Raw genomic sequence first — 24,962 nt, forward strand, 5'->3', positions numbered from 1 at the left:
AACACTCTGATGCTGCTACTTTTCATCATACAAAAATGTATTAGATTAAAAAGGGGTTCGAATATAACATAACGACGTAGCATTGTTAACAACAAAAGCACGTGTAGAAACACAACAAGAAAATCGAGCACGTTTCAAACTTCAACACGGGTTTGAACCCAAAATAAAATCTAAAGAAATCGCTGATAACACCTATGTATTGAATTAATTATTCCTGTTTAATTGTCATCGAGAATGTTCCATGTTCAGGGGCACGCAGACTCAAAATAATCACTGATCAGACGAAGCGCAGTGTTCTTTCCAAACAGTGTCAACACGACCTCCCAAATATGGTGGCACGGTTATTCTTCATCCAAATAAGGGACAGGCGACACGACAGCAGATTTCTGACGACACAACAGTAGCAAGGACTTCAGGCACGGAGGATATTGGTATCTGGAAGCATTCTTGTGGTTTTGGTGAGTAAATATTGTGTTTTTCATGGTAGCTACAGGGTGTTACGTCGTCTACTTTCAGTGCGCGTGGTACGCGCCATGGGCAAACACATGTCTTATCAGGGCTGACCGGGAAAGCCCTGGTGGACAATGTGTAGGTTAATCGTGACGTGCGTAGAGGAGCGTACGTGCTACAGACTTGTACATTTACTTTTGCAATGTACAGTGTATCGCACGGATATCAAAGCTTTTATAAAAACCATGGGCAAGCTAACGGGTAGCTTCATATCACATACTCAGCGGAAAAGACACGGCCGCGTATAAGCTCTGTTGTAGCGGACCTCAGACAAGGTAAGCCAGGTAAATAACTCAAGTATGTTGCTCGGTGCTCGTTGTATGAATGAGTAAGAAGGTCGTGGTTGTCGCACTTGTTGTTGTTGATGTTGTTAAAGGCCTGCTGTATCCTTTTATCGTGTGTACATTCAGTGGGCGTGGCAGTCTCTTTGCAAATGTATTTTTTGTACGTTTCGTCGTTGTTGTTTAAACAAAATTCTTATTGAGTATGTGATAAAATATACTAGGTTAATTTTCTTAGTGGTGGGGTGTTTGTATTTCAGCATTGAACAATATGTTTCAAAAACAAAAAACACAAATAACAGCAATCAATCTTGTACCATAAGGATGTATTGTATGCTTTATTCATCACTTTTGATTTCTTTTTTCTTTTTTCAGTATGATGAGACTACAGTCGAACCCACTTAAAACGAACACGCTAGTTACGAATTTTGACTTATAACGTATTAGTTTTAAGTTCCCAACTGAATACCTCTTTCTTCATGCTTAAAAAAAATGCTTAAAACGAATTCTTTGTAACGAATTTATGCTTATAACGAGCACTTTTTGGATTCCCAAGCATGCATAATGTCTGTAATTTACTCACGCTTATGACGAAATCTTTAAACTCGTCCCGAGATCGACATATCATGGGAATTTGAGAAGTTTGAATACATGTGTCAAAGTCTTCCCTTGCGTTGACTGCTTGAACCATTGCTCAACCGATCACTGAATAAAGTTAAACTGATTACACTGTACTCACAAAACAATTTCAAATTTAGAATCAAAGTGATTGATAGCTCAGACACTGAACATGAATGACTGACTGACGTTTATTTCCTTCGCGAATACCAAAAACGAAACATCAATGTTTTGAACGGACGCCATTGCCAAAAAATATAGATGCCAGAGTGGTTTCCCTTGGACAAGGGAAACCACACTCTCAACGTTTGCGTTCGCCGGTTCGCGATAGTTTATCAGTCAGTCAGTGCTATCGATTTGGATTTGAACATCATGTTGCAACAAAACAAAAAAAACTAAATTGGCCAAGGTTTGCTACCCGTCGCCAAGGTAAGTGATTCCGGACAAATGATAGGAACACCGCGAATGTGGACAGTGTCAGTGTGTGCGTGTGTGTGACCAAAAACGTAACAACTGGATGAAACATCTGTGTGCTCACTCTCACTCAAACTCAACAATCATCACTCAACATGAGACACACATGAACATGTAACTGAATATGTCACTTTATTGTCTAAACGTGAAGCAGCATGAAAGTTGCGAAAGAAACAAATTGAAACACCATAAAATGTACAAGACTTAAAAAAAAAAATTAAAAAAACAAAAAAATCAATCAATTTTCTTAATACGAATTTTGGTTAAGACGAACTTTTTTTCCGATCCCCAGTGATTCGTCTTAAGCGAGTTCGACTGTATACACATTCAAAGTTCAAGTAATTAAAGGCACATACAGTAAGCCTCCCGTAAACCATCACAGATACTGTCAGGCTTTTACACACAGTACAAACACCCTTCCATTTGAACGCTCACCAAACGGGAACATCCTAGGTGCCCTACGTAAAGAGCGAGCAATTTTCAAAGAATTAATTTTGCAGATTGTGTCAGAGACAATCGGACCGTGGTGCGTTTTGGCGCCAGACCTAACTTTTAAAATCTAAAAAAGAATTGACAGCTTGTTACACAAACATTCTTAAATCATAAAAGAATTCTTTTTTCATCAAGACAAGATCAGTACAATTTGAAGTTTTGAAAGTTTGAAAAAAGAAAAGCCCGGAAGCAGGGTCACGCAAGGTCGTGGTTCTCGTAGCAGACGACGGTTTATACCTATCGCCAGTTCCTCTGAACAGTCAAAAGCCATCGCTAGAGTTCTTGTGAACCACAGCCGTTTGTTTCGTGCATAGTCAGAGGTACTTAATAACGTGCTATTGCAGATAAGCTCACAGCAAGTGGCATTCAAATTACTAACTGACGACTACATTGTGAAAAAGGGAAACTTGATCACACGGGTTCACGATGGCTCAGGGGTAAGATAAACCACGCAAAAATAAATTCTTTGAAAATTGCTCGCTCTTTACGGAGGGCACCTAGGATGTTCCCGTTTGGTGAGCGTTCAAATGGAAGGGTGTTTGTACTGTGTGTAAAAGCCTGACAGTATCTGTGATGGTTTACAGGAGGCTTACTGTGCCTTTAAAGTGCATATGTTTTATTTTTCAGGACACAGTCCGAGCTCGACACGTTTCAGAGTTTCACATTTCATAACCCAGCTCTTCTAACTTCAGTATCAGATCACAGAAAATGGGTAAGTGTTCTCACTCTCTACCTCTTTTCTCCTTCCTTGTCACTCACTCTAACAATATGCTCACGAATGCATGCCCGCACACATAACTCCCCACACCCCCACCCCTCCCAACACTTATTCGCAATTATATGCACACATGTATAGGCATAATGGTTCACACACACACACACACACACACACACACACACACACACACACACACACACACACACACACACACACACACACACTGACTTTTACCACACTTTGTAAAATGCAAAGCGTTTGTTTCTCATGTAAAGTTTTTTACCCCCAGCGATTGCACTGAACCGCAGCGGGAGCGATGACCTGATGAGTGACCAGTGGGTATGGGACAAGCACTGTGCCCCTCCTGAGGTCAAGCTGTCGTCCAACCTGGAGGCTGCATACTTTCACATTGACCCCGTGGAAGAAAGTACTGGGACTGTTGGTGAGCATTCATGGATTTTGTCATTGATGTAATCATCTACATTCATCATTTTCATGTAGCACTAAAAACTTGTTTTTGCATGTAATTTCTCTGTATGTATGTGTGTGTGCGTGTGTGTGAGTATGTGTGCCTGTGCGTGTGCTTGTGTGTGTGTGTGTGTTTCAGGTTAGTGTCGGTTTGGCCATGTCATGGCGATGATTAATTTATATGTTTTTTTTCTGTCTTAGCTTGCATGATTTGTCTTCTGTATCTTTTTTAGGGGTTAGGGCTTTAAAACACCTGAAAATTCTATTTAAAGAAAAAGGTAGCAGCAACAACAACAAAAAGTCAAATCTTCGACCTGTACATTTGCTTCTTCTTCAGAGAAACTGTCTGGTTCAGTGTGGTGATGCGGGGTACAGTAAGATTGTCTGTGCACTTTCTAATTTGGAACGGTGCCACGAAAAGGAGAAAACTAGTTTAGCAATTGAAGGAATACAGGTAGCCATCTTAATACTGTCGTGAGCATGTGTGTCTATCTGTGATAAAGGTGGTTCAAGATACAAGATTTAGAAACATGGTTATGGCTTGTTTGCAATAGCTAAATGACGTCACAGGCGCATGGGCTTCAAAGCCTGGCACAGCGGTATACATGTAGAACATATTATGGGTCTTTTGCACCACTATTTGCTCTGATGACCTAGTTACGGGGAAATTCGGTTAGGTGTCTGATAAAAGGACTGTCCTAGTTCTTCAAGGCCATGCTCACTTCAAATTACGGGTAAAAATGCGTTCTACTTCCTCGTTCTACTTCCTCGATAGGGGTAGGTAAATTAATAGACTGTGTAGATGCGCATACACACATTTTCTGAGAAGTTACATGTATGACTAGCAGTTCATAATGTATATCGTTTCTATTTTTACATAGTTTGGTATGTACATTTTGAAGAGTGCTGTTGTGTAAGAAATTAATTACTTTGCAACCTGTCTTTCTTTGATAGAGGTGCAAATGTTGAAGTACAGGATGAGCTGAAATAAGATTTTTAACCTGTCTTTCAGATGACCTTTTGTTTCCACATTTCACTTTTAGCTGAACGATAATTGCAAAGTTTGTGCAAATATTGAAGTACAGGATGAGGTAAAATAAGATTCTTATCCTGTCTTTCAGATGACCTTTTGTTTCCACATTTCATTTTGAGCTGAACGATAATTGCACAGTTTGTGTCACTCTTGTTGATTTTTAAACTCTGAAGTAGAGGCGTGGGTTGTTAAGGGGGAGTTTTTGTGTGTGTTTCTTTTCAGACAGATACACGCAAGCATGGACAACTTTTGGAGTCAATTTTTACTTTGTGTTTTGTCTATGTGACAAGTGTTGGGTTTTACAATTTCTCTTTTGACATTTTGTTTATATATTCTTCTCCTTTCAAGTGTCATTTATCTTTGCTTTCAGCTGTGAGAGGGACTAAAGGGTTTGAGCAAGGAATGCACTACTGGGAGATTGTGTTCCTGGAACCGCCAGCAGGCACATCAGTCATGGTGGGTGTCGGAACTGGGCGTGCTGTTTTGGCCTCCGACTTCCGTCAGTACGTTAATCTGATCGGTAAGTTGAGGCAAAATGTGTGATCCTCTGTCTGGCACACAGTGGTATCCCCTTTTTAAGACCACGCACATTCTCAGAAAATCAAATCTTGAAAAAAAGGCAGTCTAAAAATTGAAGTAAATTTACCAAAGCTAAGATAAGGAAATCTGAGAAGACAGGGTCTTAGAAAAGGAGAGGTCTGAAATCGGGTCTTAAGGCTGGAGTACACTTTGGAGGCCCAATTTCAAAGTGATTAGGTAGTTTTAAAAGTTACTTTTTCTGTTAGTTCAATGTTTGCTTTATCAGGAAAATACAAAATATAAAGGGCTTAACGCGCAAAATTTTAAGATAACGACTGAAGTTTAAGCATAGGTATCAGATTTTTTCATGCAAACACTACTGAATAAGTTGCAATATTGTATTGTGAAAATGTAAACAAAATAACAATCAGATGATCACAAACTGAAGAAGAGAAATAGGGAAGCAAAATAGAACATTAAACGTAGTGATTTTACTTGTGAATTCGGAAAAAAATCCTTTTGTATCCATTTTGAAGCTCAATTTGAAGCATGGAACACCAACAAACATTGATTAAAAGTGTTAAAGTGATTACAGTGTTCAGAAATAGTGTTAGATACCAAGTTGAGTTATCCCTCTTTACCAATTTAAAAAAAAATATACCTCTTAACGCGCAAAATTTTGAACTGTGATGCTTTTACTACCCCCACCCCCTTCCCATTTGTCAGAAAAGAGTGCATATTATCTTCCAAATAGAAAAGCAGGGTAGTCAGATGATCAAAAACTTAAGAAGAGAAAGAGGGAAGCAAAACAGAACATCCAACATAATGATTTAACTTGTGAATTATGAGAAAACTATTTTTTTTACCCATTTTTGAAGCTTAATTTAAAACTTGGAACACAAACAAACATAAATTAAAAGTGTTAAAGTGATTACAGTGTTCAGAAATAGTGTTAGATACCAAGTTGAGTTATCCCTCTTTACCACTGTTAAAAGAAACACACCTCTTGTCGTGCAAAATCTTGAACTGTGATACTTTTACTTCCCCCACCCCCTACCCATTTTTTTCAGAAAAGAGTGCATATTATCTACCAAATAGAAAAGCAGGGTAGTCAGATGATCAAAAACTGAAGAACAGAAATAGGGAAGCAAAATAGAACATCCAACATAGTGATTTAACACTATTGTGACTAGCACTGCCACGGCGTTTACGTCCTGCCTGCCCAAGCTTGCCACCAAGAAACTTCCCAAAAATCAGTAACTGTAAAGAAATCTGTCTAGCAAGCTTGAATTAAGTCCAATCACCACCAAATTGTGTGTACTAATTCAAAAATGGATGCCCAGTTCAGTCGTGCTATTTATAAGTTTGTCACGCGATTTGTTTTAGCAAAGGGGGGTGAAAGGGGGGTGAAAGGGGGATAATTTGTGTTTTTTAACGTTTTTTTGTGTGTGTTTTATTTTCTACTGCTTTTTTTAAAAGTTATTTTTTAACAGAAAGTATTATAAATAATGTTATAACCAAACAAGGTGTAAAACCTATGAATTAGCTGAAATATTGTTAACATTGTACACAGAAATAAGGAGACAGTACAAAGAAAAAAACAAGCAAATCACGCATTCACTCACAGCATCCTGACTCAAATGAAACAAAACTGTAGATCTAACACTCACCAAATGATGTCTAGGTAATCCATATTGAATATAAGTCACATTTTCACAACAAAGTACCAACTGTACACCTATGAACAATTCCAAAAGGATTTGAAGGCTCCAGCCATCCATTGTTATCAGTGCTGCCACGCCCCCATAGCTCCTGCACGATTCCGAGATACATGTTCGTCTAGCAGTATCACCGCCAACCACGTGTAGTTTGCCGACTCGTACTAGCAACAACGGGACTGTTTCTTCCTCACTTTCACTGCTTGTATCGCTTTCGTGAGGCGAAAACGATACGTCCGAATCATGCTCTACGGGATCCTCTAGGTCCAACATCCGAAGAATCTCCTCCCGAGACAAGGCTCGCCTTTGATTCATTTTTTTTCCTCAAAAACGCACACAAATCAGGCGGATTTGCAAATGGCAGAAGGGGACGCCAAGTGTATCAAGGGAAACAACTCAATTTATTTGCAAGCTTCAAAAACCGGGAAGCAATCACGAGTCGTGTACCTTGTATGTCTAATACTAAAATAGTCGCTTCCCGTCCGTGGGCGTTGCAGCGCTATTACTAATATAGTCGCATCCCGTCACGAAAGTGTTAACTGGTGAATTCTGAAAAAACCCACTTTTTTACTCATTTTATTAGCTTAATTTAAAGCTTGGAACCGAAGACAGAAAAAAAAATTAAAAGTGCTAAAGTGGTTACAGTGTTCAGAAATAGTGTTTGATACCAAGTTGAGTTATCCCTCTTCATCACAGTTAAAAAAAACACACCTCTTGTCGCGCAAAATCTTGAACTGTGATGCTTTTACTACCCCCACCCCCTACCCATTTTTCAGAAAAGAGTGCATATTATCTTTCAAATAGAAAAGCAGGGTAGTCAGATGATCAAAAACTTAAAGAAGAGAAAGAGGGAAGCAAAATAGAACATCCAACATAATGATTTAACTTGTGAATTATTAAAAAACCATTTTTTTACCCATTTTTGAAGCTTAATTTGAAACTTGGAACACAGACAAACATAAATCAAAAGTGTTAAAGTGATTACAGTGTTCAGAAATAGTGTTAGATACCAAGTTGAGTTATCCCTCTTTACCAATTTAAAAAAAAATACACCTTAACGTGCAAAATGTTGAACTGTGATGCTTTTACTACCCCCACCCCCTTCCCATTTTTCAGAAAAGAGTGCATATTATCTTCCAAATAGAAAAGCAGGGTAGTCAGATGATCAAAAACTTAAGAAGAGAAAGAGGGAAGCAAAACAGAACATCCAACATAATGATTTAACTTGTGAATTATGAGAAAACTATTTTTTTTACCCATTTTTGAAGCTTAATTTAAAACTTGGAACACAAACAAACATAAATTAAAAGTGTTAAAGTGATTACAGTGTTCAGAAATAGTGTTAGATACCAAGTTTAGTTATCCCTCTTTACCACTGTTAAAAGAAACACACCTCTTGTCGTGCAAAATCTTGAACTGTGATACTTTTACTTCCCCCACCCCCTACCCATTTTTTTCAGAAAAGAGTGCATATTATCTACCAAATAGAAAAGCAGGGTAGTCAGATGATCAAAAACTGAAGAACAGAAATAGGGAAGCAAAATAGAACATCCAACATAGTGATTTAACTGGTGAATTCTGAAAAAACCCACTTTTTTACTCATTTTATTAGCTGAATTTTAAAGCTTGGAAGACAGAGAGAGAAAAAATGAAAGTGCTAAAGTGGTTACAGTGTTCAGAAATAGTGTTTGGTACCAAGTTGAGTTATCCCTCTGCATCACAGTTAAAAGAAACACACCTCTTGTCGTGCAAAATCTTGAACTGTGATGCTTTTACTACCCCCACCCCCTACCCATTTTTCAGAAAAGAGTGCATATTATCTTCCAAATAGAAAAGCAAGGTAATCAGATGATCAAAAAATTAAGAAGATAAATAGGGAAGCAAAATAGAATATCCAAAATAGTGATTTAACTGTAGATTTCAGAAGAAAAAAAACCTTTTTTTTAATCATTTTTGAAGCTTAATTAGAAGTTTGGAAGACAGAAGAAAAAAAAGAAAAAAAGTGCTAAAGTGGTTACAGTGTTCAGAAATAGTGTTAGATACCAAGTTGAGTTTTTGCTCTTTATAAAAGAAACACACCTCTTGTCGCGCAAAATCTTGAACTGTGATCCTTTTACTACCCCCGCCCTCTACCCATTTGAACAGAAAAGAGTGCATAATTTGTATTCTCTTCCAATTAGAAAAATAAGTAAAAGCAACTGGACATTTTTAAAATACATCTTTTCTGTCAGTCCAAGGATTGCTTAGTCCATTAAAAACAAACAGACTAGGATTTAACGCACCCATTTTAAGAAAAAGTTAACATGATAATTGATATATCAGACTCTTTTTTATGCAATTACTACTGAAGATTCCAGACCAGGTAAAACAATCATTTTATATCCTTTGTCACATTTTTTTTTATTTTTTATAAATCTATCTATAGCGAGTCTTGTCTCTTTGTGTCATTTAGTTATTTTCAAGAATTCTATCCTGGCAACAACAACAACAAAAACACCTACCTACCTACCCTATTTTTTTTAGCCATGTTAATAGAAACAGACAATTTATTTGTTTTGGCCTAAAGATCTTGAAACATTTGTTTTAATAGAGAAATAACAAGTACAGCCATTATAGGTATTAGCTGTGTCACTCGAATTTCTTTGTCAGGCTGAAACTTAGCTGTTGCGTTGGTGTCTGCGGTGTGTATCTGGGTCCAAAGCAACTTTCACATTCTCATCTACACACTCACGTTACACAAGTATATATACAATTCCACCCACAGAGGCGTTCGGGGATGGGGGTCTCGCACTCGGGCGAATCACACCACAAAATACAAAGTATAACGTACACAGATTTTACTATTGAACCAAAAAGCAAATTAAATCATGAATAAATCAATCAAGCAAAACTTCCACACAATGACACACTCACTCTCGGTTCACACTGCGCTCTGGACGTGCACACTTGGCAGCACGTATGTATACCGTTCCGGCACCGTTTGTCTTCCTGCAAGTCCAGCATAGGCACACGATTGTCCAAGAATCACAATAATCCTCGTGAATGTCACAGCAGGCATGGTAGAAAAGTCCAAGAGGGTGCGTTGATGGTGGTAATCCGGTGTACACACACACACACACACACACACACACACACACACACACACACACACACACACACACACTCCGGTTTGGTAAGTTACCTGATAAATAATGTAGCCTGTGGATTTCAAGAACGGGGAGACTGGTCAGACAGGAAGAGCATTTCACATTTCCGATGTTCAGCGATAAACTTGTTTTCTTCGAGAGTTCGATCTTCGTGCGATTCTGGGGTGTTGTCACCAAGAACGTAAAAAAACACCAGGATATCATCATGATGCCTCTCTACAAAAACCAGGCAGTCTAGGAACTCTTCATCTAAAGTCAGTCAGTATTAGCCCCTCAACACAATCCTCATCTTGTCCCATAGTGATTTCTGCCGCCAAAGAACGTGTGGTTCTTAACTCACAAGACGGATTTGTCGTCTTCCATTGCGAAATTCAGATCTACCCCAACTACGTGCATTGATCTGAGCAATAAAATGTAGATGCGATAATCTGCAAACATCTCTTCAACACAATCTACATCTTGTCCCATCGTGATTTCTGTCGGCAAAGAACATGTGGTTCTCAACTCACAAGACCGATTTGTCATCTTTCAGAAATTCAGATCTGCCCCAAGTACGTGCAATAAAATGTAGAAGCGATAATCTGAAAAAAAATCTTTTCGCGTGAACGCTGCCACGTTGTCATCAGTCCGATGTCTTTTATCCAGAGCAGGAATGAACACACTTTTTCATCAATAGTTTGTTATGTTTATCCGCAGACTGCTTTCCATTACTTGTCGTCTGTTTTAGCTTGACTCGTGGGGTTCTTCAGCCAGGCAAAAGGTGCTTGTTTACTGACACGTTCTCACGCACGACATGTCGTAAATGCAAGTTCTAACGATTGTTTTTTATTGCACTGATAGAGAATGTCGATATTTGTAAACGTCTGCCATTTCCTAATGTTTATTTCATTATTTTGCATTCGGATATGGCTAGTAAGTGGATAATCTGTTACGACACGAAACGCGTTCTAAATCCGGGAAGGGAGGCTACTCCAACGTAGAAGGGAGGCTACTCCAACGTACTTTCCAAAGTGTGCTCCAGCCTTAAAAAGGAGGTTCCACTGTATAAGTCTTAAGTCTATTCTCTTGCTTTGATTCGTTCTTTCTTGCGGTCATTCTTTCCTGATGTATGGGGGTTTAAAAACTGTGATTTGTTTTTTGTCTTTCTTTCTGTTTATTTATTAATCATGTTTTTCTTTGAATTTTTGTTTTCTTTTCTTTTCTGTCTTGGATTTAAGTTAAAGGCCAACATCCGCGGGAATTTTTCTCCTGGAGCGACCTAAACTTGAACCCGTCGCTATTCTTGCATGTCTGTTTACTTCGTGTTGCACGCAAAAATTGAGCGACTTTCTTGCCGCGTGGATTGACGAAGCTGTTTTATACTCGTGACTGAAAACACTGCAGTGCGTGCAGTTTTATTCTGTGGGTTCGACAGATTGACTAAATGTAATTTCGCTTTCACGAATCAGGAACCGACAAGGAATAAGATGAAAGTGTTTTTAAATTGATTTCGACAATTTAATTTTGATAATAATTTTTATATTTTTAATTTTCAGAGCTTGTTTTTAATCCAAATATAACATATTTATATGTTTTTGGAATCAGAAAATGATGGAGAATAAGATGAACGTAAATTTGAATCGTTTTATACTTTTTTTGTTTTTTACAATTTTCAGATTTTTAATGACCAAAGTCATTAATTAATTTTTAAGCCACCAAGCTGAAATGCAATACCAAAGTCCGGGCTTCGTCGAAGATTACTTGACCAAAATTTCAACCAATTTGGTTGAAAAATGAGAGCGTGACAGTGCCGCCTCAACTTTCACGAAAAGCCGGATATGACGTCATCAAAGACATTTCTCCAAAAAAATGAAAACACCGTTCGGGGATATCAATCCCAGGAACTCTCATGGAAAATTTCATAAAGATCGGTCCAGTAGTTTGGTCTCAATCGCTCTACACACCATATATCCGGCTTTTCGTGAAAGTTGAGGCGGCACTGTCACGCTCTCATTTTTCAATCAAATTGGTTGAAATTTTGGTCAAGTAAAAAAAAAAATTTTTATAAAACGATTCAAATTTACGTTCATCTTATTCTCCATCATTTTCTGATTCCAAAAACATATAAATATGTTATATTTGGATTAAAAACAAGCTCTGAAAATTAAAAATATAAAAATTATTATCAAAATTAAATTGTCGAAATCAATTTAAAAACACTTTCATCTTATTCCTTGTCGGTTCCGGATTCCAAAAACATATAGATATGATATGTTTCGATTAAAAACACGCTCAGAAAGTTAAAACGAAGAGAGGTACAGAAAAGCGTGCTATCCTTCTCAGCTCAAGTACTACCCCGCTCTTCTTGTCAATTTCACTGCCTTTGCCATGAGCGGTGGACTGACGATGCTACGAGTATACCTCACGCTGGAACCTCGGCTGTACCCGCGGATAACCGCAGGCTCTGCAGACTGTTCACCGCAGACAGAAATTGTCAACACGAGTGGTGAGTGTCTGCAAAAAATCGTCTCTGCTTTCTCTAAAATGACATATCATTACAAAACTGTTGTTTGTACTTCAACCTAAGGTATTATAGCACCCTACCATCGATTTAATTTTTTCCTTTCGTTCGTATGTGAAGGCTGAGCTTCGAGTATTTGTGCATTTCCTGTAAAAAGTGCCAAAATTCTGACTTTACACATTTATTACGGAAATCCAAGCTTATTAAACAAGTTGCAGAAGTCAGAATTTTGGCACTTTTTACAGGAAATCCACAAATACTCGAAGCTCAGCCTTCACATACGAACGAAAGGAAAAAATTAAATCGATGATAGGGTGCTATAATACCTTAGGTTGAAGTACAAACAATAGTTTTGTAATGATATGTCATTTTAGAGAAAGCAGAGACGATTTTGTGCAGACACTCACCACTCGTGTTGACAATTTCTGTCTGCGGTGAACAGCCTGCAGAGCCTGCGGTTATCCGCGGGTACAGCCGAGGTTCCGGCGTGTATACGGTCTTGCTGAAAAATTGCATTGCGTTCCGTTTCATTCTGTGAGTTCGACAGCTACTTGACTAAATGTTGTATTTTCGCCTTACGCGAATTGTTTTTTATATTTAGTCAAGTTTTGACTAAATATTTTAACATCGAGGGGGAATCGAAACGAGGGTCGTGGTGTATGTGCGTGCGTGTGTGTGTGTGTGTGTGTGTGTGTGTGTGTAGAGCGATTCAGACTAAACTACTGGACCGATCTTTATGAAATTTGACATGAGAGTTCCTGGGTATGAAATCCCCGAACGTTTTTTTCATTTTTTTGATAAATGTCTTTGATGACGTCATATCCGGCTTTTCGTGAAAGTTGAGGCGGCACTGTCACGCCCTCATTTTTCAACCAAATTGGTTCAAATTTTGGTCAAGTAATCTTCGACGAAGCCCGGGGTTCGGTATTGCATTTCAGCTTGGTGGCTTAAAAATTAATTAATGACTTTGGTCATTAAAAATCGGAAAATTGTAAAACAAAATAAAAATTTATAAAACGATCCAAATTTACGTTTATCTTATTTTCCATCATTTGCTGATTCCAAAAACATATAAATATGTTATATTTGGATTAAAAACAAGCTCTGAAAATTAAATATATAAAAATTATTATCAAAATTAAATTGTCCAAATCAATTTAAAAACACTTTCATCTTATTCCTTGTCGGTTCCTGATTCCAAAAACATATAGATATGATATGTTTGGATTAAAAACACGCTCAGAAAGTTAAAACAAAGAGAGGTACAGAAAAGCGTGCTATCCTTCTTAGCGCAACTACTACCCCGCTCTTCTTGTCAATTTCACTGCCTTTGCCATGAGCGGTGGCCTGACGATGCTACGAGTAAAATGGCATTGCGTTCAGTTTCATTCTGTGAGTTCGACAGCTACTTGACTAAATATTGTATTTTCGCCTTACGCGACTTGTTCTTTTGTACATTCTCAGCAGAATTCTTTTAGTTCAACCCAATGTACTGCCCAGATAACATCTTGTTTACTGTCGGCGTTGTTTTCATGCATTGTACCACGTTCTATGATGTTTTGGATACATAAATAACAAGTCGCGTGAAGCGAAATTATAAAAAACAAGCAGAAAATGATGGAGAATAAGATGAACGTAAATTTGGATCGTTTTATAAATTTTTATTTTTTTTTTTACAATTTTCAGATGTTAAATGACCAAAGTCATTAATTAATTTTTAAGCCACCAAGCTGAAATGCAATACCGAAGTCCGGGCTTCGGCGAAGACTGCTTGACCAAAATTTCAATCAATTTGGTTGAAAAATGAGGGCGTGACAGTGCCGCCTCAACTTTCACGAAAAGCCGGATATGACGTCATCAAAGACATTTATCAAAAAAATGAAAAAAACGTTCGGGGATTTCATACCCAGGAACTCTCATGTCAAATTTCATAAAGATCGGTCCAGTAGTTTAGTCTGAATCGCTCTACACACACACACACACACACACACACACACACACACACACACACACACACACACACACGCACAGACACACACACATACACCACGACCCTCGTCTCGATTCCCCACTCTATGTTAAAACATTTAGTCATAACTTGACTAAATGTAAAAACGCTGGCGCTGGACCCGAGTACTCTTCAGACTGGCTCGCTCCCCCAGTATGAAAGTTTTTGTCTTGTGCACGTGGATTAAAAAAAAAAATTAAAAAAAAAATATTTATTTATTTTACACAATTAAAAAAATTATTAGAGTAAAATAAAACATTAAAACGTTCATAATAAACAATAGCAAACAAGAATTAAAAAAAAAACCCACAAAAAAACATAGACCACACATGCCGGGAATCGAACCCGGATCACTTTGGCCATAGGCGGACGTGCTACGACAACTTTACTAGAGTTGTGCGTTTGAATCACTGTGTCCCTGTCGCTCTCTCTCGTGCTCTCTGTCTCTCTTTCAGTCTCACCGAGACAAAACACTGCATTGTAGTTTCTTTGCCGAGACCAAATCCCCACCCGCTGCTGCGCTGGCTTGCTTGCAAATCGTCTCGCATGCGATACGCATGCTTTTCTCGTGATCGGCGGTTCTTTTTGGCGAACTGCCTCGGGTTCAAGTTTAGGTCGCTCCAGGAGAAAAATTCCTGTGGATGTTGGCCTTTAATATGATTAAAAGAGAGGTAAAGAGCTCTGACAAAGCAATGTACGTGTTAATATAGAGTTCTCTCCCTTGATGCACAAGTCCAGTCATGTCAGGTTTCTTGACCTTCTGGAGAAGTACAAATAGAACCATGCATCCCCTCCCCCTCCCTCCCCCCCCCCCCCCCCTCCCCCCCCCCCCCCAAGCAAAGCAATGTATGTGTTAATATAGAGTTCTCTCCCTTGATGAACAAGTCCAGTCATGTGAGGTTTCTTGAACTTCTGGAGAAGTAAGTACAAATAGAACCATGCATCCCCTCCCCTCCCACTAATTCTTTTCTTTTAAGAAGAGGTGAATTTACAACAAGAACCAAAATGTTTAGTTATTGGAATGGTTAATTTTTTTAAATTTTTTTTTAAACATTCAGCTATTCATGTTCAGTATGTTGAAATGGTGGTCTTTAACTCATTGTCGCCCAGGTACGGATATATCGGTACCCACTCATATGGCTCTATCTGACCAGGTACGGATATATCCGGTCAGACTGTTAGCTTCAGTCGCTTCCTGTAACGTCCATCCAAGGGGGGCAATCTCAGTCATCTGAAAGAGGGAAATCCAAACGCAATCCGCTTTGTTCGATTTTATGGGCTTGGACGATAGAGAAAAATAAGAAAAGCAAAAGCTGGAGTCCAGTCTGGACGAAACTGCTATCAAGAACGCAGAATTGATTTTTTCTGAGGTTTTTTTTTGCCGTAAGCGCCATGTTTATCGGAGCAGGAAACTCTTCCAGAGTGAGGCCCCTTCGTTGATGCATGTCAACAAGCATCAGATGTGCGAGAAGCGAAATTGTGCCGCAACTTCAGTTTTAGCTCGACACGGCGCTTACGGCAAAAAAAAAACTCAGAAAAAATCAATTCTGCGTTCTTGATAGCAGTTTCGTCCAGACTGGACTCCAGCTTTTGTTTTTCTTATTTTTCTCTATCGTCCAAGCCCATAAAATCGAACAAAGCGGATTGCGTTTGGATTTCCCTCTTTCAGATGACTGACATTGCCCCCCTTGGATCGTTCCGTATCAAGGCCACGGTACTGGCCGTGTGTTCAAGATGATCTAATGCCTGCATTCCAGCGTGTTGATACACAGTTACTACAATTCTGAATGATCTGCTGCAGCACAGCTGGTCTCGGCTAAAAACAACTTGGTCAACATAGGTGGGGTAGAAAGGGTTAAAGCAGACGGACAAGCAATTAATGAGTGGATGAACAGGTAAAGGACTTCATTAAGCCTGGTCTCTTTAAACCTAACAAAATAAATTCAGGTGGCTTTTCTGTTGTTGTGTTTTCTTTTTACTATCTGAAAATTACTCCAAATTTCATCCCTTTTCTAATCACAACTAAGTTATACTGTATGCTTCATGTTCCTTCCTCTGTTTCAGGCGTAGACAAAGAGAGCTGGGGCCTGTCCTACAAAGGCTACACGTGGCACAGAGGGGTCAGCAGTCAGTACTGTGAACCGTTCTTTGACCGCCTGACCATCATTGGGTGTCGCCTGGACATGTACAGAGGAACTCTGGCCTTTTCCTGCAATGGTGAGGACTTGGGCATTGCGTTTTCTGGTCTGCCCAGAGGAAAGGGACCACTGTACCCCATTGTTAGCTCTTCTGCCACAGAGACTGAGCTGGAACTTGGGGTTCGAACCTGCCGCTACCTGTCTCTGCAGGGCACGTGTATGTCGGTGGTGAAGAACAGTCTGAAGAGCACGGAGGACGTTGACGAGCTGCCTTTGCCTGAGTGTATCAAGCAGTGTTTGAGGGAGTGGTAGCTGGTCTAGGATGGGGGAGAGAGGAGGGAAGGCTTTGTTTGAAGACGAGCTGCCTTTGCCTGAGTGTATCAAGCAGTGTTTGAGGGAGTGGTAGCTGGTTTAGGATGGGGGAGAGAGGAGGGAAGGCTTTGTTTGAAGACGAGCTGCCTTTGCCTGAGTGTATCAAGCAGTGTTTGAGGGAGTGGTAGTTGGTCTAGGATGGGGGAGAGAGGAGGGAAGGCTTTGTTTGAAGACGAGCTGCCTTTGCCTGAGTGTATCAAGCAGTGTTTGAGGGAGTGGTAGCTGGTCTAGGATGGGGGAGAGAGGAGGGAAGGCTTTCTTTGAAGACGAGCTGCCTTTGCCTGAGTGTATCAAGCAGTGTTTGAGGGAGTGGTAGTTGGTCTAGGATGGGGGAGAGAGGAGGGAAGGCTTTGTTTGAAGACGAGCTGCCTTTGCCTGAGTGTATCAAGCAGTGTTTGAGGGAGTGGTAGTTGGTCTAGGATGGGGGAGAGAAGAGGGAAGGCTTTGGGGTGAAGATGAGAGGGTTTTGAAGTGGGAGGACCGGGGGTAGGGAGAGGGGGTGGTTTTTTGTTTTGTTGATTTTTTGTATGGTTATTTGCTTGGTTGTTTACTTCCTGTATTAACGGGGCATTATGATTTGTAACCAAAGCAAAGGCTACTGAAAGCCATTCTGTTCAAGGGAGCAATGATTCAATGCAATTTTGACTCTGTCTTGTTGCTGGTGTAACTTGGCATGACCCATGTTATGTTAAATTTTGTTCTGTGATGGCAGCTACATCCACACTTCTGGTTTATTCCAGACATTGTATACATGATTATATTCACATGTTTTAAAATGTGAGGTGATGGATGTGAGTATGGGCGTGCTTGCAAGGATTTTTTCAATTCAATATAATTATTTTGATGATGCATTCAATTTATGTGATGTCATACTTTTCTGCAATATTTTTGTTGTTGTTATTGTTAAATGAGAAAATCTGTGGCATTAAGTGCATAGTCATTTAAGCACTTTATTATGTGTTATATGTGTTATATGGTTGCTGAATTATTTTTTTGTATTAAAAAGATTCTATTGTTGTTGTACTGAATTTGTAGTGTTTGGAAGAGAATTTAAGGATTGCATTTGACTGCCGGTGTATATCGACATCGTTATGGAATTTTGTCTCAACTCATTTTTATTTTAGACAGCTTTTCAGCAGAAGGCCAAAACTGATTTGTTTTCATTATGAAATAGTGTTTATATTTGTACCTGGTATGGAAAGAAAGACAAAATAATGTTAAATCATGTATTGTCCATCGTATTTTAGAGAATATTTCTCATTGAGAATGATTTAATTAGTCTAAAGCACTAAAACATCAAAATCACCAAGAATCAAGTTATGCCAAAATTGCAATACGATGTCGATATGTAAGATTTGTGAAAGTGTTACCTGGAGCAGTGTTGTGCGGTAGCTTGTTCAAGGTAATTCAAATTGGTGTTTATTGTCCTTGAATCTTGTTAGAATTATATATAGTGTAATATTTCCATGATGTTGCTGCTAGAAAATGACAGTTGTCCAATACCTCAGTAAGAATGTTCAGAATCAGTGTGAGTACGGATTGATGGAGGAGGATGAAGTTTATAATTCAACATGTTGTTAAAACACACAGCTACCATTTTTTTTGGAAAAGAGCTGTGTTCAAATGTTTGATAATATGTTACATATAGCTTTACGATGCATGATTACCATTGTGCAAAATCATGTTTGGAAGTTTTAGATGTTCTGGAATGCAAGAACTTCTTTTTACATTTAGTCAAGTTTTGACTAAATGTTTTAACATAGAGGGGGGAATCGAGACGAGGGTCGTGGTGTATGTGTGTGTGTGTGTGTCTGTCTGTCTGTGTGTGTGTGTAGAGTAATTCAGACTAAACTACTGGACCGATCTTTATGAAATTTGACAGAGTTCCTGGGAATGATATCCCCGGATGTTTTTTTAATTTTTTCGATAAATGTCTTTGATGATGTCATATCCGGCATTTTGTAAAAGTTGAGGCATCACTGTCACACCCTCATTTTTCAATACAATTGATTGAAATTTTGGCAAAGCAATCTTCGACGAAGGCCGGACTTTGGTATTGCATTTCAGCTTGGAAGCTTAAAATTTAATTAATGACTGGTCATTAAAAATCTGAAAATTGTAATTAAAATTATTTTTTTGTAAAACGATCCAAAAATACGTTTATCGTATTCTTCATCATTTTCTGATTCCAAAAACATATAATTATGTTATATTCGGATTAAAAACAAGATCTGAAAATTAAAAATATAAAAATTATGATTAAAATTAAATTTCCGAAATCGATTTAAAATCAATTTCATCTTATTCCTTGTCCGTTCCTGATTCCAAAAACTTATAGATATGATATGTTTGGATTATAAACACGTTCAGAGAGTTAAAAAGAATAGAGATATAGAAAAGCGGGCTATCCTCCTCAGCGCAACCGCTACCGTGCTTTTCTGTATTGTTAATTTCACTGCCTTTGCCACGAGCGGTGGACAGACGATGCTACGAGTGTACGGTCTTGCGGAAAAAATGCAATGCGTTCAGTTTCATTCTGTGAGTTCGACTGAGCTTGACTAAATGTTGTATTTTCGCCTTGCGCGACTTGTTTTCTTCTGTCATAATAAATGCATTAGATTTGTTTTCTCATAAAATGGCATTTTGGCAAATGTTGATCACTTTTGTGCTTTTGGTGATGTGCAGCATTAGCTAACCTTGAAGTCATTTACCTGAATTGTCATTGCAACTTTTAGAAAAATTCACGTGAAGCTAAATCAAAACATTTGGTCAATCTGTAGGCCTGAAACCTGGGATCAGTCATTAACAAATTGTTAATTTTGTATTCAGGAAATTATAAGGAATACAGTGCAATCGTTTTTGAATCAGTAACTAAAATGTCAATTCTATTGAACATTTTTAGAATTTTAATGAACACATTGATTAACTAATTATTAATTTTCCAAACTGAATTGCAAGCCCAAAGTCCACATTGAGTCAAAGATGTTTGACCAACATTTCAATCAGGTTGATTAAAAAATGATGTCGCCACAGTGCAGCCTAAACTTTGGGATATGACATCATTTGAGACATAAAAAAAAACAACGTCTGTGGATTCATCTGGAAGTGTTTTTCTTGGAATCGCTCTGCACACTCGCATCCTTATAATGTATAATATTATATTTCATATATGGTTTTTTTTCACTGTTATTGTTCATAAATTCAACAGTATTTAATGTGACATCAGCATGGTGTTATGCCCATATTGCTTGTTAATCCACTGTATGTAATATAATTGTTTGTGGATGTTCTCAATTGAAAGTTCAATATGGGAGTCTCTTTGCTGTTGCCTTGCTATTTCTGTCGAAAAGTTTTGCTGCATGCTGGACACACTTTAGTCAAACAATTTTACAATAAAATGTTTGTGCAGATACACTGCACAACAGAGCAAAGAAAACTCTTGTATTATTCTGTTTGTATGAGCTATTGGTGTTAGTGTCTGTGTGTGTGTCCATCTGTCTGTTTCTGTGTGTGTTTCTTGTCTGTATGTGTGAGTCACACATGCACGTGCACATACATGTGAGAATGTAAGCATGGTTGTGTGCACAAATACGGGGTGACCCCCCCCCCCCCCCCCCCCAAGAATGCAACCCTCTAAAATGCTAATAACTCCAACATCTGTTCTGCGAATTATATTTGGTGTACATTAGCCAGAGATGTTGGATAATAATTTCACAAAGTTTCAAGTATGCTGGTCAAGTGGTTTGATTTTTACACTTTTCCAACAATATTTTTGAAATTCGGAGATGGCCTCAAAAGTAGGATGTTTGACACTGAGCAGCGGCCACACTGATCCAACTTGAACCCTCCACACTCCCTGTAATTGGTGTTTCAACTAATATAGTATGTGAGGGTAGCATTCGTATGCAAGGCCCTTCAGACAAAATCAACAGCTACATGTAAATCTGGAGGTCTAAAATCGGGTTGATGTGCTTACCACTCGGTGCCAAACCTTGTACTTTTGAGTCAATCACCAAAATTGAAATATATTTTCAAAAGAGCATACAAGTCAGAATATTTAAGATACAAACTTCAAACTTTGTGAACTCATCATCCCATATTTTAAGGCAATGTACACCTAGGAGTTACGTGTATTAGTTTTTACATTTAGTCAAGTTTTGACTAAATGTTTTAACGTAGGGGGAATCGAGACGAGGGTCGTGGTGTATGTGCGTGCGTGCGTGTGTGTGTGTGTGTCTGTCTGTGTGTGTGTGTAGAGCGATTCAGACTAAACTACTGGACCGATCTTTATGAAATTTGACATGAGAGTTCCTGGGTATGAAATCCCCATACGTTTTTTTCATTTTTTTTATAAATGTCTTTGATGACGTCATATCCGGCTTTTTGTGAAAGTTGAGGCGGCACTGTCACGCCCTCATTTTTCAACCAAATTGGTTGAAAGTTTGGTCAAGTAATCTTCGACGAAGCCCGGACTTCGGTATTGCATTTCAGCTTGGTGGCTTAAAAATTAATTAATGACTTTGGTCATTAAAAATCTGAAAATTGTAAAAAAAAAAATGTTTTTATAAAACGATCCAAATTTGCGTTCATCTTATTCTCCATCATTTGCTGATTCCAAAAACATATAAATGTGTTATATTTGGATTAAAACCAAGCTCTGAAAATTAAATATATAAAAATTATTATCAAAATTAAATTTTCGAAATCAATTTAAAAACACTTTCATCTTATTCCTTGTCGGTTCCTGATTCCAAAAACATATAGATATGATATGTTTGGATTAAAAACACGCTCAGAAAGTTAAAACGAAGAGAGGTACAGAAAAGCGTGCTATCATTCTCAGCGCAACTACTACCCCGCTCTTCTTGTCAATTTCACTGCCTTTGCCGTGAGCGGTGGACTGACGATGCTACGAGTATACGGTATTGCTGCGTTGCATTGCGTTCAGTTTCATTCTGTGAGTTCGACAGCTACTTGACTAAATGTTGTATTTTCGCCTTACGCGACTTGTTTTTTACTGGAATGGGTGGCATTTGTTTTGGTCACCTTGTATATATGTTTGTGTGTGGATGGGTGCATGTGTGTGTGTGTGTCTGTGTGTGTGTGCGCGCGTGTGTGACCTCTCCTTTTCTATCTGTCTGTTGATGTCCTCATACAACTAAGTTTTACTTAGCCTGGCGCCGGTTTCGCCTGAAAATATCCTTCTCTGCAGTCTGGGTCAATACCCTCTGATCACAAGACTCCTTTTTATTGAGATGGAACAGACACATGCATTCTTCTTTGCCAGCTGTTAAAAGCCTGTTAGCATTAAGTGTGCGGGAATGGCTGTTCAGTAGTGGTACAGCCGAAAGCTGATTCATCAATGATTGCTTTTTAGACGCTCTTTAGCTGCTCTAACTTGGCTCTGATTTTACAGATACCTCCCTTCCCGTGCAAGCAACCACCACAGATCTGTTCGTGGGTTTTTTCGTGGGATAACAGCATCCTTCCGCTTTGACATATACATACAGTGGGATCTCCCTTTCCATATTTTGCTTTTTCACTCAGTTTTTTTGTTCATAACCTTTGTAAATGTATCCCTATTTTTAAGATTTACTCCTTTTTAAGACCTAATTTCCCCCCATATCTTTGGAGTTCTTTAAAGGCAGGGAGGGGTGGAGTGGGGGTGGGGGGGGGGGGAGGGGGGGTTGGTGGGTCCACTGTATACCAAAATTCACGAGTCTGCCCGCTTTCTGTTCAGAGGAGGATTTAGTTGTTTTTTGTTGTTATTGTTTTTGTGGTCTGAATTAATTTTGTAGCTTTTCGGGTGTGTCAGGAAACACATTCAGAAAAATGTGTCACTCCACACCGAAAGCAATCACGCTGAAGATATTTGGTATGCCGCCCTAGGGGAAGGATGCTCTTATACCACGTGAAAGTCTGGACGAATGTGTGCCGCGTGACATGATGGTGCACGACGACAGGACTGCATCTTTAACTTAAAACAGGCAGTGTGGCCGTGGTCTGACTTACTCAGCCTCTTCTTCTTCTTCTTCTTCCATATTGTGACCACGGTCATTTAGGCTGACCATTATGTCACATTGTGGAGGGTTGCAGATTCCAAAGACGGTGAGAAAAAAAAAAAAGCCTAGCTAGAATCTACTGGGGGCTGGGGAGTTCCTGCACAATGCAGGAACTCGACTCCTGCGCAATGCAGGAGTCTGGGGCCTGGGGGTGTGAGAGGAGGAGGGATGAAGGGGTCTCGTTCCAGTCCCTGATTGTTCTTGGGAGGAAGCTGTTCTTTCTGTAGTTTGTTCTCGCTGGGATCCGCTTGAATTGCTGTCTCTCTGTGGGGACTCCTCTTCTAGCCCTTGGGGCGAGTAGGTGTAGCTCCTCGCACCTCACATGTGCGGATCCCGATGTGATCTTCTTCAGCATGGAGAGCCTGGCCTCTTTCCTGCGTTCTTCTAGCGAGGGCCACTCTAGCCACTCTGTTCGCCAAGCTTTCTGAATGGATCAAATTCTAGGCACTGATCTGAGCGGTTGATGATTTGAAACGAGTTTAAAAGGGAAAAAGAGTCATTAACAAAAAGCACAAAGCAAAAAATAGGTGATATTAATTGCCAATGCTAGTAGTGAAATTACGTTTCTAAACGTTTTCTAAAACGTTTCTCGAGTTTCTAAAAGCCAGCAGATTGTTTTGACAATCATATCAGAGTCATACATTTTACTTATGAGGGACTTAGTTTCTGTTGAGGCCGCTTTTACGCGGCATAAGACCATCCCTAAACTTTGAAATACGTGACACGCCAAAATTCAACAGTCTGGCTGCTTTCTGGCACATTGGGAAATCCAGGTTTTGTTGAATTACTTTTGTGAATGACCGACACGTGAGTGAATCTGCTCAATCAATATCCAAGTAACCTCGCGATTGACTTTTGGTATGTATCCACGTCAAAGAATGCTCTTATTCCGTGCAAAAGCCTGTAGGCCTACAGATTCTGTGGCGTTGGCCATGATTGTGTATGCGGGAAGGACGGTACCTTTATCGTCTGCGTGCGAAGTGAGAGTAATGCTATTCTCTGCCCCTGACAGTAATTGTCTGCCCCTGGCTTTTAGCCGAGTCCACTTCTTCCTGCTGTCTGAGAAGTGAGAGTCCTTGTCCACCCAAACACAATACCGACTGATGAACTTTCCACTCAGACCTAAGGTGTTGAACTATCGGACTGAAAGAATGTAAGCCTATTTGATGAACACTCGGACTGCCCAAGGTCTATAAGCCTATCAGATTTACGACTCAGTGAGTTCAAATTCTCACTTGCCCAAACCGGCAATGGCAGTCTGCTCCAAGTTCAGTGCCAACTCCTGACGTTCAATCAGTCCAGTGCGCTTTATGTTTGGGTAACGGGGAAGCCGATCGATGCGCGTAAAAATGTAGGCTAATGAACTTTAGTTTGTCAGTGTCCAAAAGTGACACTGATTAGGCCGTGTGGGGAGTCAAAGATATCCAAAGTTTGATTATTTATATGCATATAAGGTGATGGTTGTGACCGAGTCCATTTCAATACCATTATCGTTGTCGTCTTCGTCATCGTCGTTGTCGTCGAGACCTGTATCATCATCACCATCGCGCGGTCTTATAGTGACATTCTAAATGCTTGGAATGTACACAAGACCCTTTTGTGTGTCCCTTACCCCCCCCCCCCCCCCCCCCCCGCCTCTCGCACCCCACCACCCCCTCCAAAAACATCAACTCACAGACATACGCACGCATGTACACACACACACACACACACACGCAACTGAGCACGCACGCATGACACTGACACACACACACACACACACACACACGCACACACACACACACACACACACTGCTAAACGAAAGAAAGATGTTTCAAAGTCTTCTTTTATTAACAGAAACGACATCAGATAATTACAGGGGTAAATGAGAACAGAAAAACAATACATCTGTTATATTTATACAC

The 24,962-nt window shown here is 39.4% G+C and overlaps 1 protein-coding gene across 2 annotated transcripts; it reads left to right on the plus strand.

Moving 5' to 3' along the window:
* Window positions 1-79: 79 nt before the first annotated feature.
* LOC138959434 (SPRY domain-containing SOCS box protein 3-like) lies at window positions 80-20,426 on the plus strand. 2 transcript variants are annotated; one of them, XM_070330930.1, is made up of 5 exons: window positions 80-458; window positions 3,003-3,087; window positions 3,383-3,535; window positions 4,965-5,114; window positions 16,550-20,426. In XM_070330930.1, exons 2-5 carry the CDS (start codon window positions 3,084-3,086, stop codon window positions 16,933-16,935), a joined length of 693 nt encoding a protein of 230 aa, XP_070187031.1. In that variant the 5' UTR covers window positions 80-458; window positions 3,003-3,083; the 3' UTR covers window positions 16,936-20,426. The 2 variants fall into 2 exon arrangements, with proteins under 2 accessions (XP_070187031.1, XP_070187032.1); XM_070330931.1 differs by lacking the exon at window positions 80-458 and adding an exon at window positions 558-785.
* The last annotated feature ends 4,536 nt before the right edge of the window (window positions 20,427-24,962 follow it).

Source organism: Littorina saxatilis, linkage group LG2 (genome assembly GCF_037325665.1).
Source record: "Littorina saxatilis isolate snail1 linkage group LG2, US_GU_Lsax_2.0, whole genome shotgun sequence".
Taxonomy (NCBI): domain Eukaryota; kingdom Metazoa; phylum Mollusca; class Gastropoda; order Littorinimorpha; family Littorinidae; genus Littorina; species Littorina saxatilis.